The sequence below is a fragment of the Musa acuminata genome, chromosome BXJ2-9 (assembly GCF_036884655.1).
Source record: "Musa acuminata AAA Group cultivar baxijiao chromosome BXJ2-9, Cavendish_Baxijiao_AAA, whole genome shotgun sequence".
NCBI classification, from domain to species: Eukaryota; Viridiplantae; Streptophyta; class Magnoliopsida; order Zingiberales; family Musaceae; genus Musa; species Musa acuminata.
In genome coordinates this window covers 823,558-846,707 of record NC_088346.1, presented here as the reverse complement: position 1 = coordinate 846,707, position 23,150 = coordinate 823,558, and the positions used below count along the sequence as shown (strand labels likewise).

General features: G+C 38.5%; 3 protein-coding genes across 6 annotated transcripts; 2 read left to right on the top strand and 1 right to left on the bottom strand.

The window, feature by feature from the left end:
* The first annotated feature begins 4,194 nt into the window (after window positions 1-4,194).
* LOC135621888 (protein TIFY 9-like) lies at window positions 4,195-5,855 on the top strand. Of its 2 annotated transcripts, XM_065123511.1 has the most exons (6): window positions 4,196-4,411; window positions 4,489-4,630; window positions 4,941-5,034; window positions 5,112-5,178; window positions 5,259-5,319; window positions 5,577-5,855. In XM_065123511.1, exons 1-6 carry the CDS (start codon window positions 4,348-4,350, stop codon window positions 5,665-5,667), a joined length of 519 nt encoding a protein of 172 aa, XP_064979583.1. In that variant the 5' UTR covers window positions 4,196-4,347; the 3' UTR covers window positions 5,668-5,855. The 2 variants fall into 2 exon arrangements, with proteins under 2 accessions (XP_064979582.1, XP_064979583.1); XM_065123510.1 differs by lacking the exon at window positions 5,577-5,855 and having other exon boundaries at window positions 4,195-4,411; window positions 5,112-5,467.
* A 1,734-nt stretch (window positions 5,856-7,589) lies between these two features.
* LOC103996635 (E3 ubiquitin-protein ligase ORTHRUS 2-like) lies at window positions 7,590-13,644 on the bottom strand. Its single transcript, XM_009417584.3, has 9 exons — window positions 13,071-13,644; window positions 10,750-11,279; window positions 10,014-10,139; window positions 9,590-9,689; window positions 9,418-9,479; window positions 9,220-9,322; window positions 8,831-8,966; window positions 8,536-8,753; window positions 7,590-8,446 (listed from the first exon to the last, which is right to left on the bottom strand). The coding sequence occupies exons 1-9, from the start codon at window positions 13,530-13,532 to the stop codon at window positions 7,880-7,882; spliced, it is 2,304 nt and encodes a 767-aa protein (XP_009415859.2). The 5' UTR covers window positions 13,533-13,644; the 3' UTR covers window positions 7,590-7,879.
* A 4,546-nt stretch (window positions 13,645-18,190) lies between these two features.
* On the top strand, window positions 18,191-22,767 carry LOC135622279 (protein NRT1/ PTR FAMILY 6.1-like). Of its 3 annotated transcripts, XM_065123994.1 has the most exons (5): window positions 18,193-18,888; window positions 20,003-20,052; window positions 20,134-20,220; window positions 20,934-21,514; window positions 21,746-22,767. In XM_065123994.1, exons 1-5 carry the CDS (start codon window positions 18,645-18,647, stop codon window positions 22,605-22,607), a joined length of 1,824 nt encoding a protein of 607 aa, XP_064980066.1. In that variant the 5' UTR covers window positions 18,193-18,644; the 3' UTR covers window positions 22,608-22,767. The 3 variants fall into 3 exon arrangements, with proteins under 3 accessions (XP_064980067.1, XP_064980066.1, XP_064980065.1); XM_065123995.1 differs by lacking the exon at window positions 20,134-20,220 and having other exon boundaries at window positions 18,191-18,888; XM_065123993.1 differs by having other exon boundaries at window positions 18,227-18,888; window positions 20,003-20,220.
* Window positions 22,768-23,150: the final 383 nt, after the last annotated feature.

Here is a 23,150-nt window from a genome sequence, read left to right as displayed (position 1 = left end):
CCCCCCGGTTCTATAATCCGACCGATCCGGCTCGGTTTGTCGGGTTCTCGTGAGCCAATCGGAACCGTCGATCTCCTTTCAGGGGTCCTCATCCGACGGTCGCCGGCGGAAGCCCAGCATGGGAAGAACCAAAGCCCTCGGGTTTGGCACTAAATGACGATTCTGACATCGGTAGCGGTCTGTATTATTAATCGTGAGATCACGGAGTCATCACCCCACAATGATTCGATGGAAAGTGTGACGTACAACCTGATGTCTTCTGATGCGCGAGTTAGTCCGTCGTTGTCATATATCGTATCGTAGTGGTTATTGTATTATCGTCCAACGCCATCAATCTTAATGATTAGTACATATTATTATTATTATATAGTGTCAAAATAAGAATGATTTTTTTTATTGAGATATTATAGTGGTTAGTGGATTGTTATTCTATAATTAATGTGTCCCACGTTCCAATTTATATGAAAATATTTTATTTGGAGTTTAATATAATGAATACAAATTAATTTTAAAACAATAATAATAATTAAGAGACCTAATCTTATGGTTAGAACAAAATAGAAAATGACACCACAACAAATTATATTTGTAGCTATGGTTTTTATTTATATTTTCTATAAATTTTAACTGTAACAAAGGTCTATATAACCTTAGTAATGGATTTTTTTAATAAATATAAAAAAATATTAATAGTTCATATATAACCGTCGATCCATAATTACGGTAATAGATAATTTTATCCTAAAAATAAAAATCACAATATTAATTTAGTTATTGCTATGATTATTCAAGTGCAATAATATATACTTTTAACCTGAAAAAGACAACCATTTAATTGTTACTATAATCATTTTAATTATAATAATTTCACATATTTTTATATTATTATTATTTAATTATATAAATAAGTATATTTATCCAATGAAGGACAACCCACAATAGTATACAAATTACTATATTTAAATAAGTATATTTATCCAAATCAATTTGTACAAAAATCATAGAACCAGTATTGAAGTTTATCCAATGTTATATACAGATGCAAACAAAGAACTTTTCTCTTGAAAGTTTTAAATAGCACAATATCAAAAAATAAAAATAAAAATAACAAAAATCATAACATCGAATATATCTTGATTTCTCTGGTCCTAATATTTTAGAGATGACATCTATCTTCAGTTAATAGAATACTAACTGTTGCTAGTTTAGGATGTTGTGCCTTAATATTCTTCATTTATTCCTATAATAAAATCAAATACATTTTTTAATAAAAATTTAAGGTTAAAAAATAATAATAACACCATAATAATAATAATAATGAAAAGATCAAGTGTTACATACAATTACTCTCACTGCATCCTCATCCATTAGCATTTTTTTCTTTCATCACTAGTTAACTTCTAAAAGATAATATTGTTACTAAATATAAAAACACATCAAATGTTTATGAAAAATTTAGTATATTGTATTTTTTTTTCACCCGTTGACTTTATTTATCTCGCTAAGATTATAAAAATATATCGTAAATGCCATAAAATTGACATTAATAATAATAATACAAAAGTCAACATTTTCTTCTTCTTCTTCTTCTTCTTCTTCTTCTTCTTCTCTTTTACTCCCAACTAACCAGAATTGAGTCATGGCAGCCCCAACCTTCATGCATCTGCATGAGAAGGAAAACAGATTTGGATGGTGGTGGGTCAACTGATCCAGCTGCTCAACATCATCATAAATCATATCAAATGCTTGTCTATACTATGCACTAACAGTTTTTATGATGGACAGCTAAAGCTAAAGCTAAAGCTGTCATTTGATCAAGGCCTTTATATTTCAGAAATTTACTGATCTCAGAACATAAATCATCAATTCTGTTTCATGTTAATCACATTATTATTATTATTACTATAATTTTAGGAGGATAATCTTACCATAAGTTCCCAGATAAAACGTACTTGTTGCCAAAAACCCGACCAATCCGAGTAAACATTAAGATAAACAACAAGAGAATATGTTGGAAATTATAAATCTTTTATGTGTTGGATCAAAGAATCCCAATAAAAATGCTCATGTTCTGGTGGCATGATATTTGAATCTGTTGCAGATAAATAGCAACAGATTCAACCAAGTCAAACGTAAGTTTAATGCATGTTTATCCTATTTGATAAGATTCAGAACAAGCAAAAAGATGTCATGTATTTTGAGACTCTCCTCTTGAGAACCACCACCTGCTTTTCCTGCACAGTGCAATAAATACTTGTCTTGTAACATGAGATATAAAGAGAGAGAGAGATGCCTTCTTAAGGATCCAATATACTCTTCCCTGGACTGGTTCTCCATTTCCTTGAGCTCTTCTTGGTACGTCGATATCTATTTGGAGTTGGTAAGTCCCAACTCAAATAGTGCTGGAAAGTTGAGAGTGGTGTCATGACCCCATAGTTGGGGTTCTTCCTGGTGGCGGCAGTGGGTGAACGGCTTCACGGCCGTCGGTGGCAGGGAGAAGGGGGCGGAGAGGACACGAGTGAACGGCGGCATCTTGAGCATCATTTGCTAGAATCGCAGCCATGCAATGAGAAAAGAGAAAAAGTTGGAAGTGGGTGTCGGGATTAAGGTATCCAGAGGTGCAACAGACCTATTACAGAGGTCATTAAACTAAGGATTTCTAGACGACATGACACACGCTATGGGACATCAATCGGCCATCCTCTCACCAGCAGGAGTTAGAAAGAATAGTTTGAAGATTCCATTCCAATTACTTTATGTGTACAAACTACAAATAGTCAAAAGAATTATATTATAAAAAGAATGATCTCGCTCTTTTAATATCTGAATGTACACCATTTTTATCTTTATTGAATATGGAAGAACCAATATAGTAAGTAAGTTTCAAAATTCTTGACCTTTTTATAGCGTGTTAGGTTGGTCGTTGAGTCGAAGCGACGATAATATCAAGAATAGTTACATGAATTTTTTGAACATCGATGAGTCGATGAGATTATAAGTTAAATCATCAGAACTATGGTTATGAGGTAATAGCTTGAATTGACTATTCTGTTTTTATCGGTATAGATTTAACATCCAATATTATCGACAAATGTTATTATTAATAGGCTAAGTATCATATCGATATTAGAAGAACTCGATAGAGGTTGTGAATCTAATAAAGGAATTCCATGTAGTTTGTAAGCGATCATGTATCTGATGCCATGACCTCTATTCGTTTCTCTAAACAATATATGCGCATATTGAAAGGAAATATCAGAGACTTACTCATATTTATGTCAACAAAAAAATTGCATATGAAATAAAAGAAAGAAACAATAGAAATTCAAGAATGAATGAATTGAGTTCTTTTTCTGCGTTACGAGATCATATTTTTTTATTAATATTTTTATTTTATTTTTATTTTATTATCTTTTAATTATTATTATTATTTATAACAAATCGTGAACTTCTCAATTCAGATTTCCAATCTATTATGTGATATTATATCGGTCGATATCTCTGTTATGTTGGCTTTTTATCACGTGGTCGGTCGTTGTTGTCGGTCTCATATAGGCTGAGTAGTCCACGTTAGATGCTGTCATCATGTATAGATATGTTTGTTGTATGGACAACGGTAGGCTTTAGCGACTTTGATGACGAGTGGCACCTCCCAAGCTTTTCTTTTTCCTTGCGGACAGACAGAGATTTACAGGAAAGTGGCGACTTTCCATGGTTTCTTTGCGGCCAGTCAAAGGTCGGAAAAAAGGGGGCTCCTTTATTCGTCGGTAGGAGTCGATTGCTCTCATCTTTCACCGTACCAGTTGAAAGAAGAACGCGGTAGGAAAACGTGGCCATGTCATGCCGCTTTGGTTGCGACCTACCGTCCGTCGCGTCCACTTGCTTCCCACCTTCGTGGCCGCGATCGGCAGCTTCTCGCCACCTGCATCAGACGACTTATTTTTCTACTTCCCACGCGGAAGACGAGCTTCGATCGTGCGTCTTCCGAGCTCGAAAGCTTCGTGCATGGTTCACCACCGCCCGTTGACGTCTGCTGTCTTTTCTGCGGTACTGCTGCAGTACATTAATGACCCTTTCCTGACGTCGCCGGTATACGCGTCCAATGCCCATTCCAACACGTACGTCCTCGCCACGCACGTTTCTCTGGTCGTCGGCATGACGCCCTGTCCCCTTCCTTCCCATCTCCAATCCCATTTCAATTATAAAAGGGTACACGAAGTCGATAAGGGCTTGTTTGCGGTCTATCCTCCTGCAGGCTGCAGCTTTCGTTCTGGTCTCGCTGTCAGAAGCATCGGCTTTAGCTTTTCCCACAGCAGGTCCGGCGGACAAGATATCGAAGACGGAGCGATGTCGAGAGCCAACACGATGTTCGATTTCTTCGCGATGGAGAAGACGAGATCCTGCGCCCGAGGTCAGCTGCCGTCTCCCCTTTCGCTTGATCTATGCGATCGATCGGCTCATGGCTTTGTCGGTTGGATTGCGTTTCAGGCGCCAAGCTGAGCGCCATCTCGAGGATCGACCCGCAGCTCCTGCGTAGAGTGATCGCCTCCACCCTGCCTCCGTCGAGCCAGCTGTTCCCCTCGCCGCCGCCGCCGCCGCCGCCGCTTCCGATTTTGGATCCGTCGTGCAGGTGAGCGTTAATTTTTTTGTTCTTTCTTTTAATGATCAAAGCGAGATTCGAACACATACATAATCTTATCATAGCATGTCAAAGACTTTGGGTTCTGAATTCGAACGAGGGCCTTATGACCTCTCTTCGAGTTGTAGATCCGTGTCACTTTATTACAAAGGATAAATGATCAAAGCGAGCGAGATTCGAAAAACAGAGGATAATCTGTCAAAGTCTTTAGATATCATCTTCTCGCCGCCGCTAGCTTCGAATGCTACTTCTTTTACGCGCGTCGACCAACCTTCAAAAAGCTCGTGTGCTCTTCTTTTAGGTCAGTCGCTACGGCCGAGAGCGATTCTTCATCGGCGCCACTGACGATCTTCTACAACGGCACAGTCTCCGTTTTAGACCTCGCGCAGGAGAAGGTTTTCTTACCCTCCCTCTCTTCCTTTTTATCCTCTACCGAAAAGAAACCTTGTTTTACGTACGGAATACGACTCAGGCGGAGGCAGTGATGAAGCTGGCGGAGAGGACCATGGATTACAGGCTGCTGGCGCAACTCAACGAAGGTAAATGGCCGACGGCGTGTACATTCCCGAGTAAGATTTCTGTGGGTGGACTCAAATCGAAGCCTTCATTTTGTTCGCAGAGCTGCTGCCCATTCCCCGGAAGAAATCGCTGCAACGCTTCCTCGAGAAACGCCAACAGAGGTAATTATCGCTAACTATATAGTGTTTGGTTTTGTTATTATTATTTTTGTGTGCTTAATTGCGTTGCGTCTTTTGAGAGACGATCATACCGCTTGCGTTCACATTACTCTGAAGGGTAAGCTGAAGTTGGCCAACCTTTCTCTCTCATGATTGAAGAGAAGATTTGGTCGGTAAACGTCGTCGGCTTGCGTGCACTTTGACGAAGGACTCCAGTGTCGACGTCACTGTCCTAGTTTTGATTGATGCTAAACGTGCAGGTTGACCGCGAAGGCGCCTTACACGGCGGACCACGAGGCGGCTTCGGCTAAGACGACGGCTTTGGACGCGTTGACCCATCCAACTTACTGATGCCTTTCCTCGTCTTGCTATTATTATTGGTGGGGCAAAAAACACAGTACAAAATACTAATTAAATCATTTGTTTCCTTTTTTTATTTATTTTCCGTTGCATGTATTATTTTTTTCTTTCTGAAAACATTGAAGTTAAAAAGTGTAATCGTCTGTTGATTTCTATGTTATCGATGAGCGATTCTACTCTTTCTTTAAATCCTTTAAAGCATCTCCGAATCTTACATAACATGAAAAGAAACACCGTGTGGTGTTTTCTGAGTGTATGGATTATGATGAGAACAAAGGAGTTAAGAGTTCAAATACAATCAATTAATCGTATGTTATGTTTAAATTGATCTTAGAGCGAATTATTAAAAAAAAACTCATCTTTTTGGGTTTTTCCTATCGACGGATCCCTCGTTATTAAAATTGCCTAACGGTGCCATTCTTTTATCTAATACATGTAATACATTTTTCCCTCAATCCATAGGGTGAATTACAATATTTTTAATAATACCAAAACAAACGTTATAATGTAGCAAAAAAAAAACAACCATAACATAGTGTTCTGGTATAAATTTTGCAATATGTTTATAAAATTTTAGTTTTTTCGGGAATACTAAAAAAATATTACAACACAATACAAATACATTTGTATTATAATATTTTTTTTTTTGTGTTATAATATTTTTCTAATATTATCGAAAACATTTCAATGCAGCGATCAGGTTTTCTCAACTCATGCGTCTCATGCACATTTAGTCTTGTGTCTCACGCACATTTACACTCAACTCATGCATCTTGAGTGTATTCGGCCTTACACTTTTGTCGCAGCGAATTTATTTCAATGTCAATCGGGTTTTCTTAACTTACATGTCTCGGGCATATTTGATCTTACGTCTCCATCATAGCAAATTTATTTTAGTCCCGATCAAATTTTTCTAACTTACATATCTCGAACGTATTCGGCCTTGTGCATCCATTGTATTGATCGGTTCACCTCATGTCCCAAGCCTATAGGAAAAGAAAGAAAAATTAAGGAAAAAAAAATTGGGGGGTAAGTGAGTGGAGTTATGATGAGAACAAAGGAATTACATCGAAGAATAAAGTAAAAGTAAAAGTAAAGTAAGTAAGCAGCTGGCGGTAAAGGTAGAGTATCTTTTGGTGCCAGTGTTGCTTGAGAATGGAATTACTGAATTCACAATGCGCTTAAGTATCAAGTTACGTATCTAACACTACTTTCTGCTCCCAAGTCAAGTCTGTTTGCTGTCCTTGCCAATTCAATTCGATCGACTTGATTAGATAAATAATTTATCCGAGCTATTGTTACCAAATACACGAATCAGAGTGGCGCAGCGGAAGCGTGGTGGGCCCATAACCCACAGGTCCCAGGATCGAAACCTGGCTCTGATAATATTTATCTTTCTCACATACTGTTTTTTTTTTGGTTGGTGGTAAAAAATGCATATTATAGTATCAATAAAACTTTATTGCTAACAAATAAAAACAAATCAGAGTGGCGCAGCGGAAGCGTGGTGTGCCCATAACCCACAGGTCCCTGGATCGAAGCTTGGCTCTGATAATATTAATCTTTCTCATTTACAGTTTTTTTTGGTTTGTGGTCAAAAATTCATATGATAGTATCAATAAATACTTATTACTAACAAATAAAAACAAATCAGAGTGGCGCAGCGGAAGCGTGGTGGGCCCATAACCCACAGGTCCCAGGATCGAAACCTGGCTCTGATAGTTTTTCTCGTAACCCACAAGTCCCAGGATCAAAACCTGGCTCCTATATTTTAATATTTTCGAGCATAAGCAAAAAGTGTAAATAATGTCATAAATATTTTTTCAAGACGAACGGAGATTTGCATCACTGAAGAAAATCAATTTGACTCGCTGACAGTCAATTTGGGCCGGAGTCATTCCATCGTCATCTAAGAAAACAAAGGGCCATTATGCCCGGTCTTGAACGTCTACCCACTTTGAAGATGCCCAAAGGGCGAAAATATAGGGCACTATAACACCATGTTCAAAAATAACTGTCACGAACACTGCTTAAGATGCTATATATGCATCATCTTCAACCTGATAAAATGCCAATGACATCCAAAAACACCACTCCCTTTCATATGTTTGTATGAGAAAGAAGCGGACAAAAGGGCGTTTTAACAAAATGGAGCCTTTTCAAGCTCCACACCCATGATCACAAAGGGTAAACCTGAGCTTCATTACTTTCCCTTTCTAGCCCTCTTCGGTGCAGGGTTGCTTTGCTTGCGATAAGCAAAACCTTTGGCTTCACTGACTTGGCCAGGAACATGCTCCATTTCAGAGTTTAAATTGTCAACCTTTACCTTTCCAACGGCATCAGATTTCTCAGCATTGAAGGACTCAGAGTCCATAGCAGTGGCCTCTTCGTTCTGTGCCTTCTTGACACCTGATGACCGAGAAACAGCATTTTTTCGTTTGCATGAAGACCGAGAGTTTGTTCCACTTGCCTCGTTAACTGCATTTGCATTGCTCAGACCTGCTTCCTCAGATTCAGAATTGGCAACATTAACATCTGAGTCACCATCTATAGATTCAAGATTGTTTTCTTCCACGCTGTCTCTGCCTTCTGCGCTCCCAGTAGCTTTCTCTACATTGTTGCTCCCACCTTCGCTCGGAAACTTTTCCTCTATAGCATCAGATTCATCCTCGCTGGACTTCTCTACTATGTCACTGCTCTCCTCACTTTGCTGCTCTTCTGCAGTCTTCTTTTGAAGTGACTCTATTAGATCCATTAACTCCCTGTTGACCTGGAGCAAACATAATTTTCAGCAATTGAGATTCTTGCATAATTTTTATTATGCAGCAATACATAATTGCTTATGGTTGACTAAGTTACCTGGGGATTTTGTAAAAAGTCAGATATATCGATCGGACAAGATGGACATTTTTTTACAATTTTCTGTGCTCGAAGGGAACGACCGCCTTCACGGGTCCTTTCACGGACAAAGGACTTATCAGCATATGCTCCAAGCAAGCAAGACTTACAGAAATTGTGACCGCAAGGAGTAGTCAGTGGCAGAGTCATTACTTTCTGGCACACAAGACAGCTAAATTCTGCAAGTTCGAAGGAACTGCTCTAAGTACAATAAATGAGACCAATATATAAGCAACACTTTCTGAAATTTGCAGACCTTTCAAGAGCCTCTCCCTTACGGACATATTCTGGGCATGCTTTACAGCCCTCTTGGCAGATTTTCTTTCATCACCACTGAATATAGGCTTTCTACTAATTGGTGGAGGCTTCATCCATTTCCAGCCATGTTCCTCCTGTTAAGGCAGTAGGCACCATTGAGAATAAATTCAAGCAGCTCCATAATTTATACTTAGGTAAAATACAAGAATTACTACTCTTTTTTTTTAAGAAAACAAAAAAAAAATTGACACATACAAGTTAAAACACATATCATGACTTATTCCTGAAATAGGAATTGAACGGGAGTGATAGGCAGGGAGTCAATAATCAATCAAACCAAGTTCACTGCCAGAGAATGTAAAGGTGAAAAAGAGAACAAACTCATACATCGTAATCCCATGCCGGAGTTTCCTTCCTTACAGCAGCATCCGTTGCATTTTTTAGCTCTTTAATGACTGGCAAAGGCCGAGGGCGATCACCGTGTTCGTCACTAAATTCCAAATACAATGATTTTCAGTTTAAAGGAGAAAATTCTAGCACATGAAATTATGACACTGATAGTGTATGCGTAAAACAATGCAGAACCTGGTCCATGGTGCTGGCTCATTATCACATCGAACAAAAAGATATCTACAGACCTTGAAGCCCTATGAAAACATGAACACTATCAACTGTAGAATAGTTGCCTCTACTAGCTCCACAAAACAAATATTAATGCTAAGAAAATACAGTGTACTAATATGAAGTAAACGTATACTTGAATCCCAACTTTTCGCCAACATTTCTCAATCCTGTATATCCCATCATAACGTACACCAGTTTCAGGAGCATATGATGAGCGCTTCTCCTTGTGAGACCTTTCCAGAAAGAAAATATGGAGTCAATGAATAAATTGAGAATTGCATCTAGCAGACTAGTAGTACAATCTTATAGATTTAAATTAACTACCCTATTCTATGACCACATTCTTACACCACCCTGATCCAACCAAATATTTGGAAGTACAGAATTAACCAGTAAAAGTTCTTTCATTATAATTAAAGATGTGACATGCAAAACAAACCCATTAACAAAATAATCTATGTAAAACCAAATTCTTCGGAAATAATGCTCATGTGAATTCACAAAACATGAGCAACAGAAGAATACAAGAGGGCAATTTCCTGGACAGCAACACTTACCTCACCACTCGTACAGGATATCCTTTCAAGCAACTAACTCTTAACGCTGCATTAAGTTTTTCAAACTTTTGATCAAAGGCCTGCTCCTTGTTTGTGCGCTTGTTTCCACTTAAATCTCTCCCACCACTGTCAACTTGCAACAAGAACATCAAAAGAGCACATATATGGTATAAAGTTGCAAGTAAAAAAAGACAATTGAGAGTAAAATCAATGATGGATTTGTTCGTAAACTGAAACAATGCTTGTTCATATTTTACATCAAGTCATGGAGGAAAATCGAAAAGCACTTGCATATTAAGTTTAACTCATAGTTCACAATATGAGAATCAAGAACAAATTTGGTCAACAGTTTTATACAAAATAATAATAATATCATTATGAATTTTCCTAATTACTTTTTCTTAATCGTTATATGGATGTTTTGACATGTATTATATGAAAGGCATTTGACACAAAAAATAATTCATATTGTTTGTTTATTGTTTGAATTATCCAAAAATTGTGACCACAGCACAGCGATAAGAAAATGCAGCAACTTAATAGCAGCAAGTGGAGAACACGGAGGGGGAACAAGTATTCTTTCTTTTTCTCTACTTTGGTTAACACCAAGTGAAATGAATAACTTCTGAAAGTAAATTTCCCAATCCAGAAAAACCAATGCCAATATAAAATAGTCAAATTTGAAAACTATGTTTTGGACCAAGAATGTATTGCCAATTGAACACAGAGAAAGCACCTGCCAGTATAAAGGAACCATTCTCCGTGATCTTCATCATCCTCATATCCTCCGGAAAGTGCAACAGATTGAGCACCATAATCACACTGCCCAGAAATCCCTGCCACGTGTGGTAAATGAACACCCCATTGTCTGCACTCCATTCGATCTTCCCATGTTTCACCAACCAAAACACCTTGATGTCTTTTTGGGTCGTATTCAGAAAGTATGGGACCAAAATGGTCAGGAGGAATGGTAACAAAGATCTGCCCACTGCATGCATTTGCTTTGCCAGCCTTCTTAGCTCTCTCAGTAGTAAATGCCTTTTCAGGTCTGTTTTCATTTCGAATGAAATGATACACAGGTGAAGAGACACCACTGGTTGACTTTGCAGTCTTTGCCATACGAATAGCCACAACAAGTGCTGAGTTGATTCTTGGTTGCATTGCCATCTTAGATGGGATAGGAGAACGGCACTTTGCGCATGTGAGTTTACCTTGACCAACCCACTTTTGGAAGCATTTTAAACAGAAATTATGACCACATGGTGTCTGCAAGATCAGAAAAATAAGAGAGAAAAGGTATGTTATGTTATGTAAAAAAACATTACAGTTAATAATATAGGATAAACAAGCTTAGACATGTACGTAAGGGAGCAGTCAAAATTCCATGTGAGATCACTAATCATGAGACTTCTTGCCATCCCAGTCTTACTAGAATCTAATATTGCCAAAACATATATGGAAAGTATTTACTCTCATTACAGTGGCGATTAATTGGGGCAAATCAGCCTTTATCTTCACTGGCTATCAAGCAGTCCTTGAGAAGTAAACTTATTACAATGATGGACATTACGAACCTACAGATATCAGCACATTTCAAATTTCAAAAAGATTTAAAATCAACCATAATAATATATTATAAGCTTTGTGAACAACACAAACAAATTCAAGGAAATTTCAAGACTTCTAATAACAAAATATTTATCAAGAAATACCAAGGTGGTCTCTATTTTATTTACAGAAGCAACCAAATGAATTGCATAAATTCTTGAGCCAAAGTCGGGCTTTTCTCAGTTGAATTATAAGTATCATTGTTGTGAACATATTGCAAAAACTTTACAAACTGAATAACAATAGCCAAATTAATCACATTATCCACTTGGAAGCACATCAAATGCCACATAATAATACAATAAGTGGATCCCAAATTTACAATATTTGCAATTACACATCTAGTCTGATGAAATAAAAAAAAAAACAGAGGCTCAAACCTTACCAAGAAGGGTTATTCAGTTTGAGATTCTTATCAGATACTTCAAACTAAATGAAGCAACATAATAATACAATATAAACTCAGAATTTACTATAACCATAGCCATCAGATGGCCAGAAGACTGCAAGAAATGGATGTAGTCTAATACACAATAGTGGCCTAGGCTCATTCCTTAGCCCTTCTTTATGAACATGATAATCAAAAGCACCTGCCAGTGCATAATTATTGATATCATTCAATACATAACTCAGTCAAAATGACATAATAGGTTCCAAGACAATACTCCAAATTACACAAGCATGTCATGCTTGTATAAATAAATATAGTTATTTTCACTATTATTTATCAAATATGAGAGAGACCATAACTCACTTGCTTCCATAATACTAGTATCCTCAAATCAGTTTGAGCGATATAGTTTGCACAACTGAAAAGAATATATGGTCATATCAATGCAAGGAAACCCAAGGAGAAGCATGAGGTCGTGGTCAACTATTTGTTTGTTCCCATTACTCTTTTTTTCCTAGGTATTGGACTTCTTGTTTTGATAGCCACAAACAATGTTTTATCAATATGTTTTTGCACATCAAACACACAGATGGGATACACCATGCCAAACATTGATTGACATAGCCATTGCCGACAAGAAAGCCATTAACAAGACCTAATATGAAGGTCTACATCTATCCTACCCATTGAATATGGCTAAACCAAAAATTATACTCACGGACAAAACAAAACAATTATAAGAAATTAATTGAAAGAATTTCATTTACAGTAATCGAATAAAAAGGACAAATATACACATGGATCCCAGAATTCATTTATTTCAAATGAATCAGCAAAGATTACTATAAAGGATGAAGAACGTTTACACGAGGCTAGAACATACTGAAAGGAGGGGGAAAACATAGAATCGAAAATCTTTAAATGTATTACTCCATGAAAAAGAAGTCAACATGTAGAGCAACAGATTGACATCCCCATCTTTAATCATGTCTTCAGCATTCATGAAGTCAACAAATTTGGCATGAAAATCACATAAACAGCAGAAAAAGTTTTCTCACAGTTACGGGGCGCTCCGGCAGCTGCATGCAGAAGGCGCAATTAAACTTCTCGTCGAGTAGCTCAAGAACATCGTCGCTCGCTTTTCCTTTCTTCTTCTTTGACTCCTCCTCATCGTCAACCTGCGCGGCAGCCACGCCGCCTCCAAGGAGCGCCTGCCTCCGCCTAGCCTTCTCCGCCTCCGTCAACAGTCCATCGGCCTCGATAGCCCGTATGCCGGCGATGAGTTCGGCGTTTCCGCCCGACGGAGCGGCAGCCGGGGCAGAAACGAAGCCCTCTTCGGGCGCGTCGCAGTCGGGACACTGCCACCGGGCAACGACGGCCATGGACTCAGGGGGCTTGGACAAGCACTGGGCGTGCCAGGGGGAGGCGCAGGTGCAGCAGTGCACCATTTCCGCCTCCGGCGGCGCCGCCTTGCAAACCATGCAGATGCCGTCGCCGTCGCAAGGGAGATCGATCGTCATCGGAGTGGTGGAGGTGGAATTGGGCGAGGTTAGGGTTTGGGGGGAAGGGGAGAGGGATATAAAGGGACGGAAATGGGGAAAGGAGATGAGAGGGGAGAGAGGAGGAGGAGAGAAGGCGCGGGGTTTCGAAAAGACAGGAGGGATTTGAAAATTTTCCTTCGGCGGCTCGAGACTCGAGGCGGGTGAAGGCGGAAGGAAGGCCTTTTATCCGATGCCGAAGTGGGGCCCTGATGGGCTCCACATGACATCACCATTTACTAATAAAGCCATGCAGTGCTCGAAATGAGGATGGTTACGTGTAATAATAATTCTGGATGAATTATACACACAGTGATTTTTTGTATTTATTATTATTTTTATTTAAATATCACATAACATATGCTGACTGACTGACACAAAATAAAATTACCTCCATAATTCTTTTTTTTGGTTCTTACGTAGTATAAATAAGTGATGTAAATTAAAATTGACGGTGACTCTCGTCAACGAATGTCATAATTGTCTCGTTAGTCATCGATAGAAAATTCTAAATAATGCATGGTTGCCTCTTTTAAATATTTTATAAAAGTTTCATTATCTGAAAATATACTGTGTTTTTTTTAGTAAATCTAAAAAGGTAAGAGAAAAGATGAAAAAATTATTTTGAAATTTGTATAAAATGATGTGCGTAGGATTTTTTCATGATTGAGTTTATAGTTAATTTGATAGAATGAAGAAAAGGAATGTCAAATCATATTGAATTGATTGTCAAGTCAATCGATATCATGAGTTGATCTCACGTTTGTAAAGAATTTATTTTTTATGGATATAAATAATTAATGTCAAATCATAGACTTTCGGATTTCTAAAATCATTAATCTCTCCCCAATAGCGTATAATTGTCGTGATTCATTAAGGCTTCATGTTTTCTAACTTTTGACATGGTAATTATCATTTTTTAATTTTTATAATTTTTATTGTAAGAAATTAAGCATCTTATTTACCGCCTTTGTGTATAATCAGAACGATAAGAAGTTTTATTGAGGAATAATTTCGGTTATCTTTGACTTTTTTTAATAGTTTTTATGTATATCTTCGATCTTTTTATTGCTTTATATCTGGACAACGGTGTAATTGTTGAGCGCCGACATCTATATCGCCATCTTCCTCATCTCATTTTGTTTCACCTCTTTTTATTGCTCTTCCTCCTCATCCTTCTCCTCCCTCCACGAGAAGCTATAAAAGCCTTCAACATTCTGTGTTATATTTAAAACATGTAAAATAGTTATAGCTAGTGATACCATCTAATATAGGAAAAAGTCATTGACGTCATGGTCAGCCTGACGTAGTCCGAACTCGTATACATAGGGTTATCTGATGTGAAAACATCGAGCTCACGATGTACCACTTATACGAAGACTTAAGGTTATAAGAGGTTTCCCAATTCGACTCATCCAACGCCTAAGTTATTAACTCCCGAAGTATATGAGTATGGACGCAAATGATAAAAAAAAAGTGATCCTCCCCATTTTATTGTGTTGAAGATGAGCTTTTTACCTGATTACAAATGATAAAATATTATATGGAATATTCTACATGGAGGTAGCTTCTAATTGTCTTTAACAGCTTCCTCTTTGTCTCATATCTATAAGGCGACAAGAGAGAGATGGTTCATAATTGCTTGCCTTGGACCTTTATCTATATGGACAGACAAGTGGAGGGTGGCCTCTATCTTCTCCTTTTACCCTGAACATCATATGATAATCATGTCTGATGTCAATGAGCTGACAATGTACTCACTATTAGTTATCCCCTCAAGGTATGCTTCAAGGCTCTTGCAAGAGAGATTTAAAATATGGTGTTTAGTTTATTCGGCACATCAAACTTATACCTCTTTGATCCCTTGTCAATCTTGTGGCACATTTGGTACATCTAGTTTATCATGCCTGAGTGCTACTAGTGACGATCCATTGTCGACCTACCCCTCGTATCATTGAGGGATGCACCTTGTTGGACGTTGTTGGGTTTTTCGACCTCCTCGTATCTTCCTAAAATGGTCAGGTTTGTTGACTACCATGGCTTCACAGAGGAGGGGATCAGGTTTTTTGACCTCCATGCCTTAGGAGAAATGTTTAGGTGATGATGAACTATGTTGAAGTCAATTTCTAACATGTCTCTCGACAACCTCACAAGCACCTCAACCTTTCTATCACATAAAGGTGATGAGTTGCAATTGTCTCATTCCAAGAAGTGCTATCATAATCTAGACAACTTGATCAGCTTAGACCTTGGGCAGCATAACTCGAGTTATTCATTTTTCCTTCGTCTCTTGTGTGATCACTTTTGTTTTGGCCTCTTGTGTGATTCCTCACTCTCACTCGAGACCATTGTTTAGACGACAATATATTGATTGACCCTTTAAAGTACTTATGGTATAATCATTAGTGATCTCTCTATCAATAACCGAAAAAGGCAATAGAGCTCGAGCCCCATCATGAACGTCTATATTATGAACTATATATAGGTATTTACTATGCCTTGGATTTTATTTGTGAATCGAGCGACGAAGTCTGTAAGTGGTTCCTCCTCCCCTTGGTTGAGTCCAATAAGCATTATTGCTGATGGCCTCAAATGCACGTTCTTGAGGAAGTAAAGTTTAAAATCCCTCATGAGCTGGGCAATATAACTGATGGAAAGTGACTTTAGGCAGGCATACATTTCTCATGTCAGGACTTAGCATGGTTGAGAAGGTGCAAGACATTAAGGCATTTAAAGTGCTATACGATGATATTTGGGTACGAAAAGCTACAATATGCTTCGTCGGGTCGGCACTACCATCGATTGCTTCTAATGAAGGGAGGGGAAAGTTCGCTAGAATCGGTTCCTCCTATATTTTTTGAGTGAATAATGATCGACTCGTAGTGGGGTTGACCAATGCTTCCCCTTTTGATTGTTGGAACTCTTGTCGCATCTCCTACAAATGTTGGTTTGTTTATCATAGTTAGATTTGTAAAGAATCCTCTATCGAATCCATCAATCGGGTCTCAGATTCAAGCAAGGTAGAGTGATATTGTGGTTTATTGAATTCCATGATTGAGAGCTGAAGTGCCCCCTCGGCTGGTAGTTAGATGAGTCTTGGGCACTCATAGGATGTCGACACCATGTCAGGTGGGGGAACCTCGACGGGTGCCGATACTAGTGGCGATTGAGCTAGTAATCATGGCTAAGTTTATGACATCTCTTGTTAATATAATTGGGGCAAAAGCAGAGCAACGTCTGCACTTGCTGAGTGCAATTCAAGAATATTTCGACAAGGATAAGAAGGTAATTTGAGATAGTCCCTAGGGGTGAGAGACCCGGGTTATTGAATAGACACTAGTATCATATTAATGTTTATGCTGAGATGAATGCTTTTATGTGTGGAAAGGGTGGGTGAGGTGTAAAACTTCCTTGCTCGAGTGTTTGGTGAGAGCGTTAACAAGCGAGCATTCCTACAATATTAAACCCTCATTTTAGTACCAAAATGATACAAAAGAAGTCGTTGATGTCCTAGTTCACCCGATAAAATCCAAACCTGTATGCACAAGATTATTTGAAGTGCTTATGAGGTGAAAATGTCAAGCTCTTGAGATACTACTTGTATGAAAATCGAAGTCGGGAGAGGGTTTTCGACCTAGTCTCTCCGACACCCAAGTTAGTAATCCCAAAAGTATATGAGTATGGATGCGAGTAATCACAAAGGTGATCCTCCTCTTTTCATTATGTTGAAAATGAGTTTTTATACCTAGTCGTAAAGAGATATAATATTCTATAAAATATTTCGCGGGAAAATAACATTTAATTACCTTGAACAATTTCTCCTTATTCTCTTATCCATGCTAGCGATAAAGAGGAATGACCCATAATCACTTGCCTTGGACTCTTACCAACATGGAAAGATGGGCGGAGGGTGGCTGCCTCCATCTTTTCCTTCCACCCTACTTATTGACAATATACTCCATATCACTATCCGACATAAAAAATATTATATAAATTAAATATGTCAAATACTTTTCAAAATGAGTAAAAATACACTATAACCTCAAAAACTATATAACCATATTATAAAATAAAAATATATAAAAAATATCACAATCATATTAAAAAAACAGTAACCAATGTTGTAACTCATATAGAAGTCAAATAATTTAAATGTTTATGTTCTTAAATGAACAACTATACTTAATTTGAAACTCAAGGAAGGTTCATAAGCTTTTTTTAATATATTTTGAATCAATTTCTCTCTGTTTTCTAATTGAGTTATATAGTATTGTGAATGTTTAACCCTATGGACCGGTGGGTCGAAATAATCAGAGATAGGGAGAGAAAAAAAGAGAATAATTTATTGGTTATCAAATCAAGAATATATTTAAAATAACAAAAATACTACTAACAAAATCTAAAAACACACACACACACACACAAAAACGTTCATTTTTTCCGAGAAATCCCTCAATGAGAATTGGGCAAAGGAAAAAAAGAAAGAGAAAAAAAACACGAAAGAAATGATCCCGACAGCAATCTCGTCGATCTCAGAATGGTGCCATTACGCCTCGATTGTTGCCACGTTCTGAGCTCGCAAGGTTGTCATTTGTAGCTTCCTTTGTGTTCGTCCAATCTAAATTGGCTTCATCGTCGGCGTTCGCCCCCTCTGTCACGGCACTGTTATCAGTCGACGGTCATATGAACCCTCGCCAATGGCTTATGTTGTATGGTTCTTTCGTCCACAATCTCCGCGTGTGCTCTGAAAAATATCTCATTTTTTGTTTCCTCGAAGCCCTACGTCGCCAAAGTAATTCCTGCTGCTGTCCCACCCCATCGAAAGCGATGGCGGATGATTCCAGGAACCAACCAACCATCCTTCATGGTTGGAGGCCATCAGCGGCGCCTATCTTTGCCATCTCCTATTTTTACTGTCATTTATTGCTTCCGTCTCTGTCAGTTGGGAGACCGAATGCTTTTATGACCGTCCCATCACGTCGGCGCGACCCCCAAACCCTGTTCGAATAAAATCTGGAGGATTTCGCCGCCTACGCTATCCGGGTATTGCCTTATTTTTGGGTAAAAGATCAGATCCTGAGGGTGTTCTGAGTGATGGGTTCCAAGGAGATACTGTCACTGGAGTGTACTTCGGCAGGGTCGCCTGCGGATGAGCGGGTGGAATCAGTGGTGGGTCGGAATAATCTTCAGTTCCATTTCGCGCAGAGCGATGAGAGGAGGCCAGGGGGAATCAATAGGTACTCCGTGGCTAATGGGACGGCACCGGTGAATTTATGGGGGAAGCCGATCGACAATCTTTCAAAGACCGGAGGCTGGATTGCGGCTTTCTTCATCTTTGGTACGAGATTCCTACCATGAATGATTTAATTTTGTTAGCATGTCCGTCGGCCTAACTTTGTCGAGGTGCCTTATCTTTTATTTTTCTGGATCAAATTGGAGCTAAGCAGTAAGGAAACTATGGCTCTTTTACTGTACTCTAGCATTATTCCAAGACAATTGCGCTTTAGTTTAGGTACTACTATCAAACTACTTCCGACACAACCTAGTATTAGGCCTCAAAGGGCGGCAAGTTTACTCCTTTATATATCTTCTTTAGAATCTAATTGCAGGAGTATGGATGGTGTTCTTCTTGAGTTCCTCTATGATGAAATTAACCACCAACGTAGATGCATTAGTTGTCAATTGAGACGGAATTAAACAAGCTGCTGGCATGCTGGATTTATAGGCAGCGCATGGATTTACAGCAGGAAGACAGATGGTTGAAAGATACTGTTACGAAAATCTGTTGAGGCAGAATATTTGGAGGTGTGTGTTGGCTGCTTCTGTAAATCAGATTTAGACTGGAACATAATTTATTTATCTATCCATAATTCTGATAAAATGGAGTTCTGCAGCAGATTATGCATACAGTGAGTGTTATATTAAAAAAAGTGTCTACTAGAGTTAGAATCAAAGAGCAGATTATGTATTCGCTAGTGGAATATTTGGAGGTGTGTGTTGGTTGCTTCTGTAGATCAGATTTAGACAGGAAGGAACAAAATTTATTTCTCTACCCATAATTCTGATAAAATGGAGTTCTGCAGCAGATTGTGCATACAGCCAGAGCTAGATTCAAAGAAGTGTCTGGTAGAGATATATTCAAAGAGCAGATTATGTATACACTAGCAAGGGAAGTTAGTGTTGGAATTTGCCTATTACATATGTATAAGAGTTGCTAACGTTTGATGCATACAGTTAAAGAAATTTGTTGTTTATTATAAATGAGACAACATACTACATTTGCTTTTATTTGAAATAAAATTTTACTTGCCACAAGTTATTGATTTTACCTGCTTTCTTTAAAGAAAAGAATGGTACAGTGTCATGTTCTTTAAGGTTCTCCCAAATTTCAGTCTATATCATTTGTTGTCCCATATCTGATGGATAGTAATTTGGATGCTCACTTTGTGCAGGAAATGAGATGGCAGAAAGGATGGCCTACTTTGGGCTCTCGGTGAATATGGTAGTATTCATGTTTAATATCATGCACCGGCCATTTAGTAGTTCAGCTAATGCAGTAAACACTTTCCTAGGCATATCACAGATCTCTTCTGTGCTTGGTGGCTTTATTGCTGATGCTTATCTTGGTAGATATTGGACAATTGCAATCTTCACGACTATCTACCTTGTGGTGAGAACATTATTTAGCTGAGACTGTTCTTCCCACTCATTTTCTCCATCTCTATCACTTTGTTGCATGTTTTTTCCCTGACATTATGCTGATTTTCTCATGAGTGTTCCATAGAAACATGCTCCCAGTTGTGATGTCCAAGTACTAGGTGGTTGAGCCCACGATAAACATTTAGTAGTTAATGTTTTAAATGAAGTCACCATTCTATTAAACTATGTATTAGATGACTTTAGTAGGGAGTAGGAATTGATGCTAAGATAGCTGGCTCCTATTGGTAAATATCTGTTTGGCACTTGCGTATCATCCGATCAGCAACATTACATTGTTTTACTGATGATCACATCTTAGATAACTGTAATCTGGTGCTGATAATTTATTCATCTCCTGGAAGTATATATATATATATATATATATCTGTTGACAGTGGTAACTTGGTGCACAAGGATCATGATGTCATTTTGAAGTATCATGCTCTTAAGATGGCATGACAATTTCAACCATTTATAATGATGGTTGTCACCTTCTGTATGCCATATATGTGCCTTGAGTTCATGCTTATACTTATCCAAGAGTTTTTACCCTTTGAGTAACACAATTTGAAGTTCCATCAGAATCATCTAGGACTTCTTGGTTTACTTGCCTATGATAGTAATGTATGTAGATGCTAATTTTTTTTCTGAAATTTCTTACAATTTCTTCCGTTCTATAAGCAGGGATTGATAGGGATAACTTTATGTGCCACAATGAGTGTCTTCATACCAAATCAAGATCAGTGTTATCAGTTATCGAAACTCTTGGGCACATGTGAACCACCGAAATCATGGCAGATGCTTTACCTTTACATTGTTCTTTACGTTACAGCTTTTGGGGCTGCAGGCATAAGGCCTTGTGTCTCATCTTTTGGAGCTGATCAGTTTGACGAGAGAAGTAAGGACTATAAGGCTCATTTAGACAGGTTTTTCAATTTCTTTTATCTTTCTGTCACCGTCGGAGCAATTGTGGCCTTCACTATGGTTGTCTACATTCAAATGAAACATGGATGGGGTTCTGCTTTTGCTTCTCTGGCTATAGCAATGGCCATTTCAAATGTGGTTTTCTTTGTTGGAACACCCTTGTACAGGCATAGGTTACCAGGTGGTAGCCCTCTTACGCGTGTTGCTCAGGTACTTGTTGCTGCTTTTCGGAAGAGAAATGTGCCCTTCTCCAGCAGTGACTCGATTGATCTCTATGAGCTTCCTGGTCAAAATTCTGCCATCAAGGGCAGTGGGAAGATAGATCACACTGATGACTTTAGGTACTTCGTGTGCATACTACTATTTTTCCATACTATGGATGCATGATATTGCAATTGCTTTTCTATAATCCCCATGTTTTAGATCACCTTGTTACTATTATCATTGTTATCTTTTAGGTTTATGTCAACATAGTCATTTAAATGTTCTTCACTGGGTGAGCAAATACCTATTATAGTATTGTTATCAGTATATGATTGTCATTGATGACGGATCTGTATTCGGATGCTCAGGTGGCTGGATAAGGCAGCTCTGCACCTGAAAGAGGATGGTGTGGACCCTAACCCTTGGAGACTTTGCACAGTGACACAAGTTGAAGAGGTGAAGATACTACTGAAACTTCTGCCAATCCCAATGTGCACCATAATGCTTAGCGTAGTGTTGACGGAGTATCTGACTCTCTCAGTGCAACAAGCATACACCATGAACACACATATGGGTCACCTTAAACTTCCAGTTATTTGCATGCCTGTATTCCCTGGCCTGAGCATCTTCCTCATCCTGGCCCTCTACTACTCCACATTTGCGCCCTTGTCCCGCCGCATCACTGGTCACCCACATGGTGCATCTCAGCTCCAAAGGGTAGGACTCGGGCTGGCAGTATCTATTCTATCGGTTGCATGGGCTGGTGTTTTCGAGAGGTACAGAAGAAACTATGCCATTAAACAAGGTTATGAAGCCCTGTTCCTGTCTCCAATGCCAAATCTTAGTGCATACTGGCTGCTGATACAGTACTGCTTGATCGGAATAGCTGAAGTATTTTGCATTGTGGGTCTCCTGGAGTTTCTCTACCAGGAGGCACCTGATGCCATGAGAAGCATTGGGTCGGCCTATGCTGCTGTTGCTGGAGGTCTTGGCTGCTTTGTAGCTACCATCATAAACAATATTGTGAAGTCGATCACCGGTAACGAAGCTGAGGGGCGTCCATCATGGCTTTCTCAGAACATAAACACGGGGCGATTCGATTACTTTTACTGGTTGTTGACAGTGTTGAGTTTGATCAATTTCTGTGTGTTCCTGCTTTTAGCTCATAGATACAAATATAGAGTTCGGAAGATGGTTGAGCTAGAAATAATGAGAGCAACTACGACATAGTTTCTACAGAAACCGCAGGTATCATGCTTGGTTCAGCATTCATCAGACCATGCTACTATTTACTCATTTTCTTAGTTGGTCATTGATTATTGGATAATGTCGAATGACAACTGGATTTTAATTTCGCAAAGTGGAAAAATTACAAAAAAATATTATTATATGTTCTCACAGCTATTATCAGCTCCAGTGATTTATTTATTTGTTTTTGTGATTTTTTTACAAGTCGATGCATTACAGAGTCTTGAGTTATATATTTGCCCCTTTAAATTTTAATATGTTACATATGTTCCTTGGGACATCAAGATCCTCTCTATACAGACACCCTTGTTAGTTAGGAACCATCCCAACATACTATCTCGTAGAAACCATGCTGATGCTTAGTTTGTTCATAAAAGAAAAACAACTTGTTGGAAATTTATAATATCTAAAATAATTTTCAAATTGTCAACATCATAGCTTTTTAACACAGGATGGTTTTAGAAAGATGCCGATCTCAATTAGGGTTTTGCTAGTTGCATCTTAAACTAGTTTTGATCTTCCAGC

Excerpts from the sequence above, each read along its gene's own strand:
- LOC135622279 (XM_065123993.1), top strand. The coding sequence starts at position 18,645 with ATGGGTTCCAAGGAGATACTGTCACTGGAGTGTACTTCGGCAGGGTCG. Across the intron at positions 18,889-20,002 it reads TGCGGCTTTCTTCATCTTTG|GAAATGAGATGGCAGAAAGG; the intron begins GTACGAGATTCC and ends CACTTTGTGCAG. Across the intron at positions 20,221-20,933 it reads TCACGACTATCTACCTTGTG|GGATTGATAGGGATAACTTT; the intron begins GTGAGAACATTA and ends TTCTATAAGCAG.
- LOC103996635 (XM_009417584.3), bottom strand. The coding sequence starts at position 13,532 with ATGACGATCGATCTCCCTTGCGACGGCGACGGCATCTGCATGGTTTGC. Across the intron at positions 9,690-10,013 it reads TATCCTGTACGAGTGGTGAG|GTCTCACAAGGAGAAGCGCT; the intron begins GTAAGTGTTGCT and ends CTTTCTGGAAAG. Across the intron at positions 9,480-9,589 it reads GGCGAAAAGTTGGGATTCAA|GGCTTCAAGGTCTGTAGATA; the intron begins GTATACGTTTAC and ends ATGTTTTCATAG.
- LOC135621888 (XM_065123510.1), top strand. The coding sequence starts at position 4,348 with ATGTCGAGAGCCAACACGATGTTCGATTTCTTCGCGATGGAGAAGACG. Across the intron at positions 4,631-4,940 it reads ATTTTGGATCCGTCGTGCAG|GTCAGTCGCTACGGCCGAGA; the intron begins GTGAGCGTTAAT and ends CTCTTCTTTTAG. Across the intron at positions 5,035-5,111 it reads TAGACCTCGCGCAGGAGAAG|GCGGAGGCAGTGATGAAGCT; the intron begins GTTTTCTTACCC and ends AATACGACTCAG.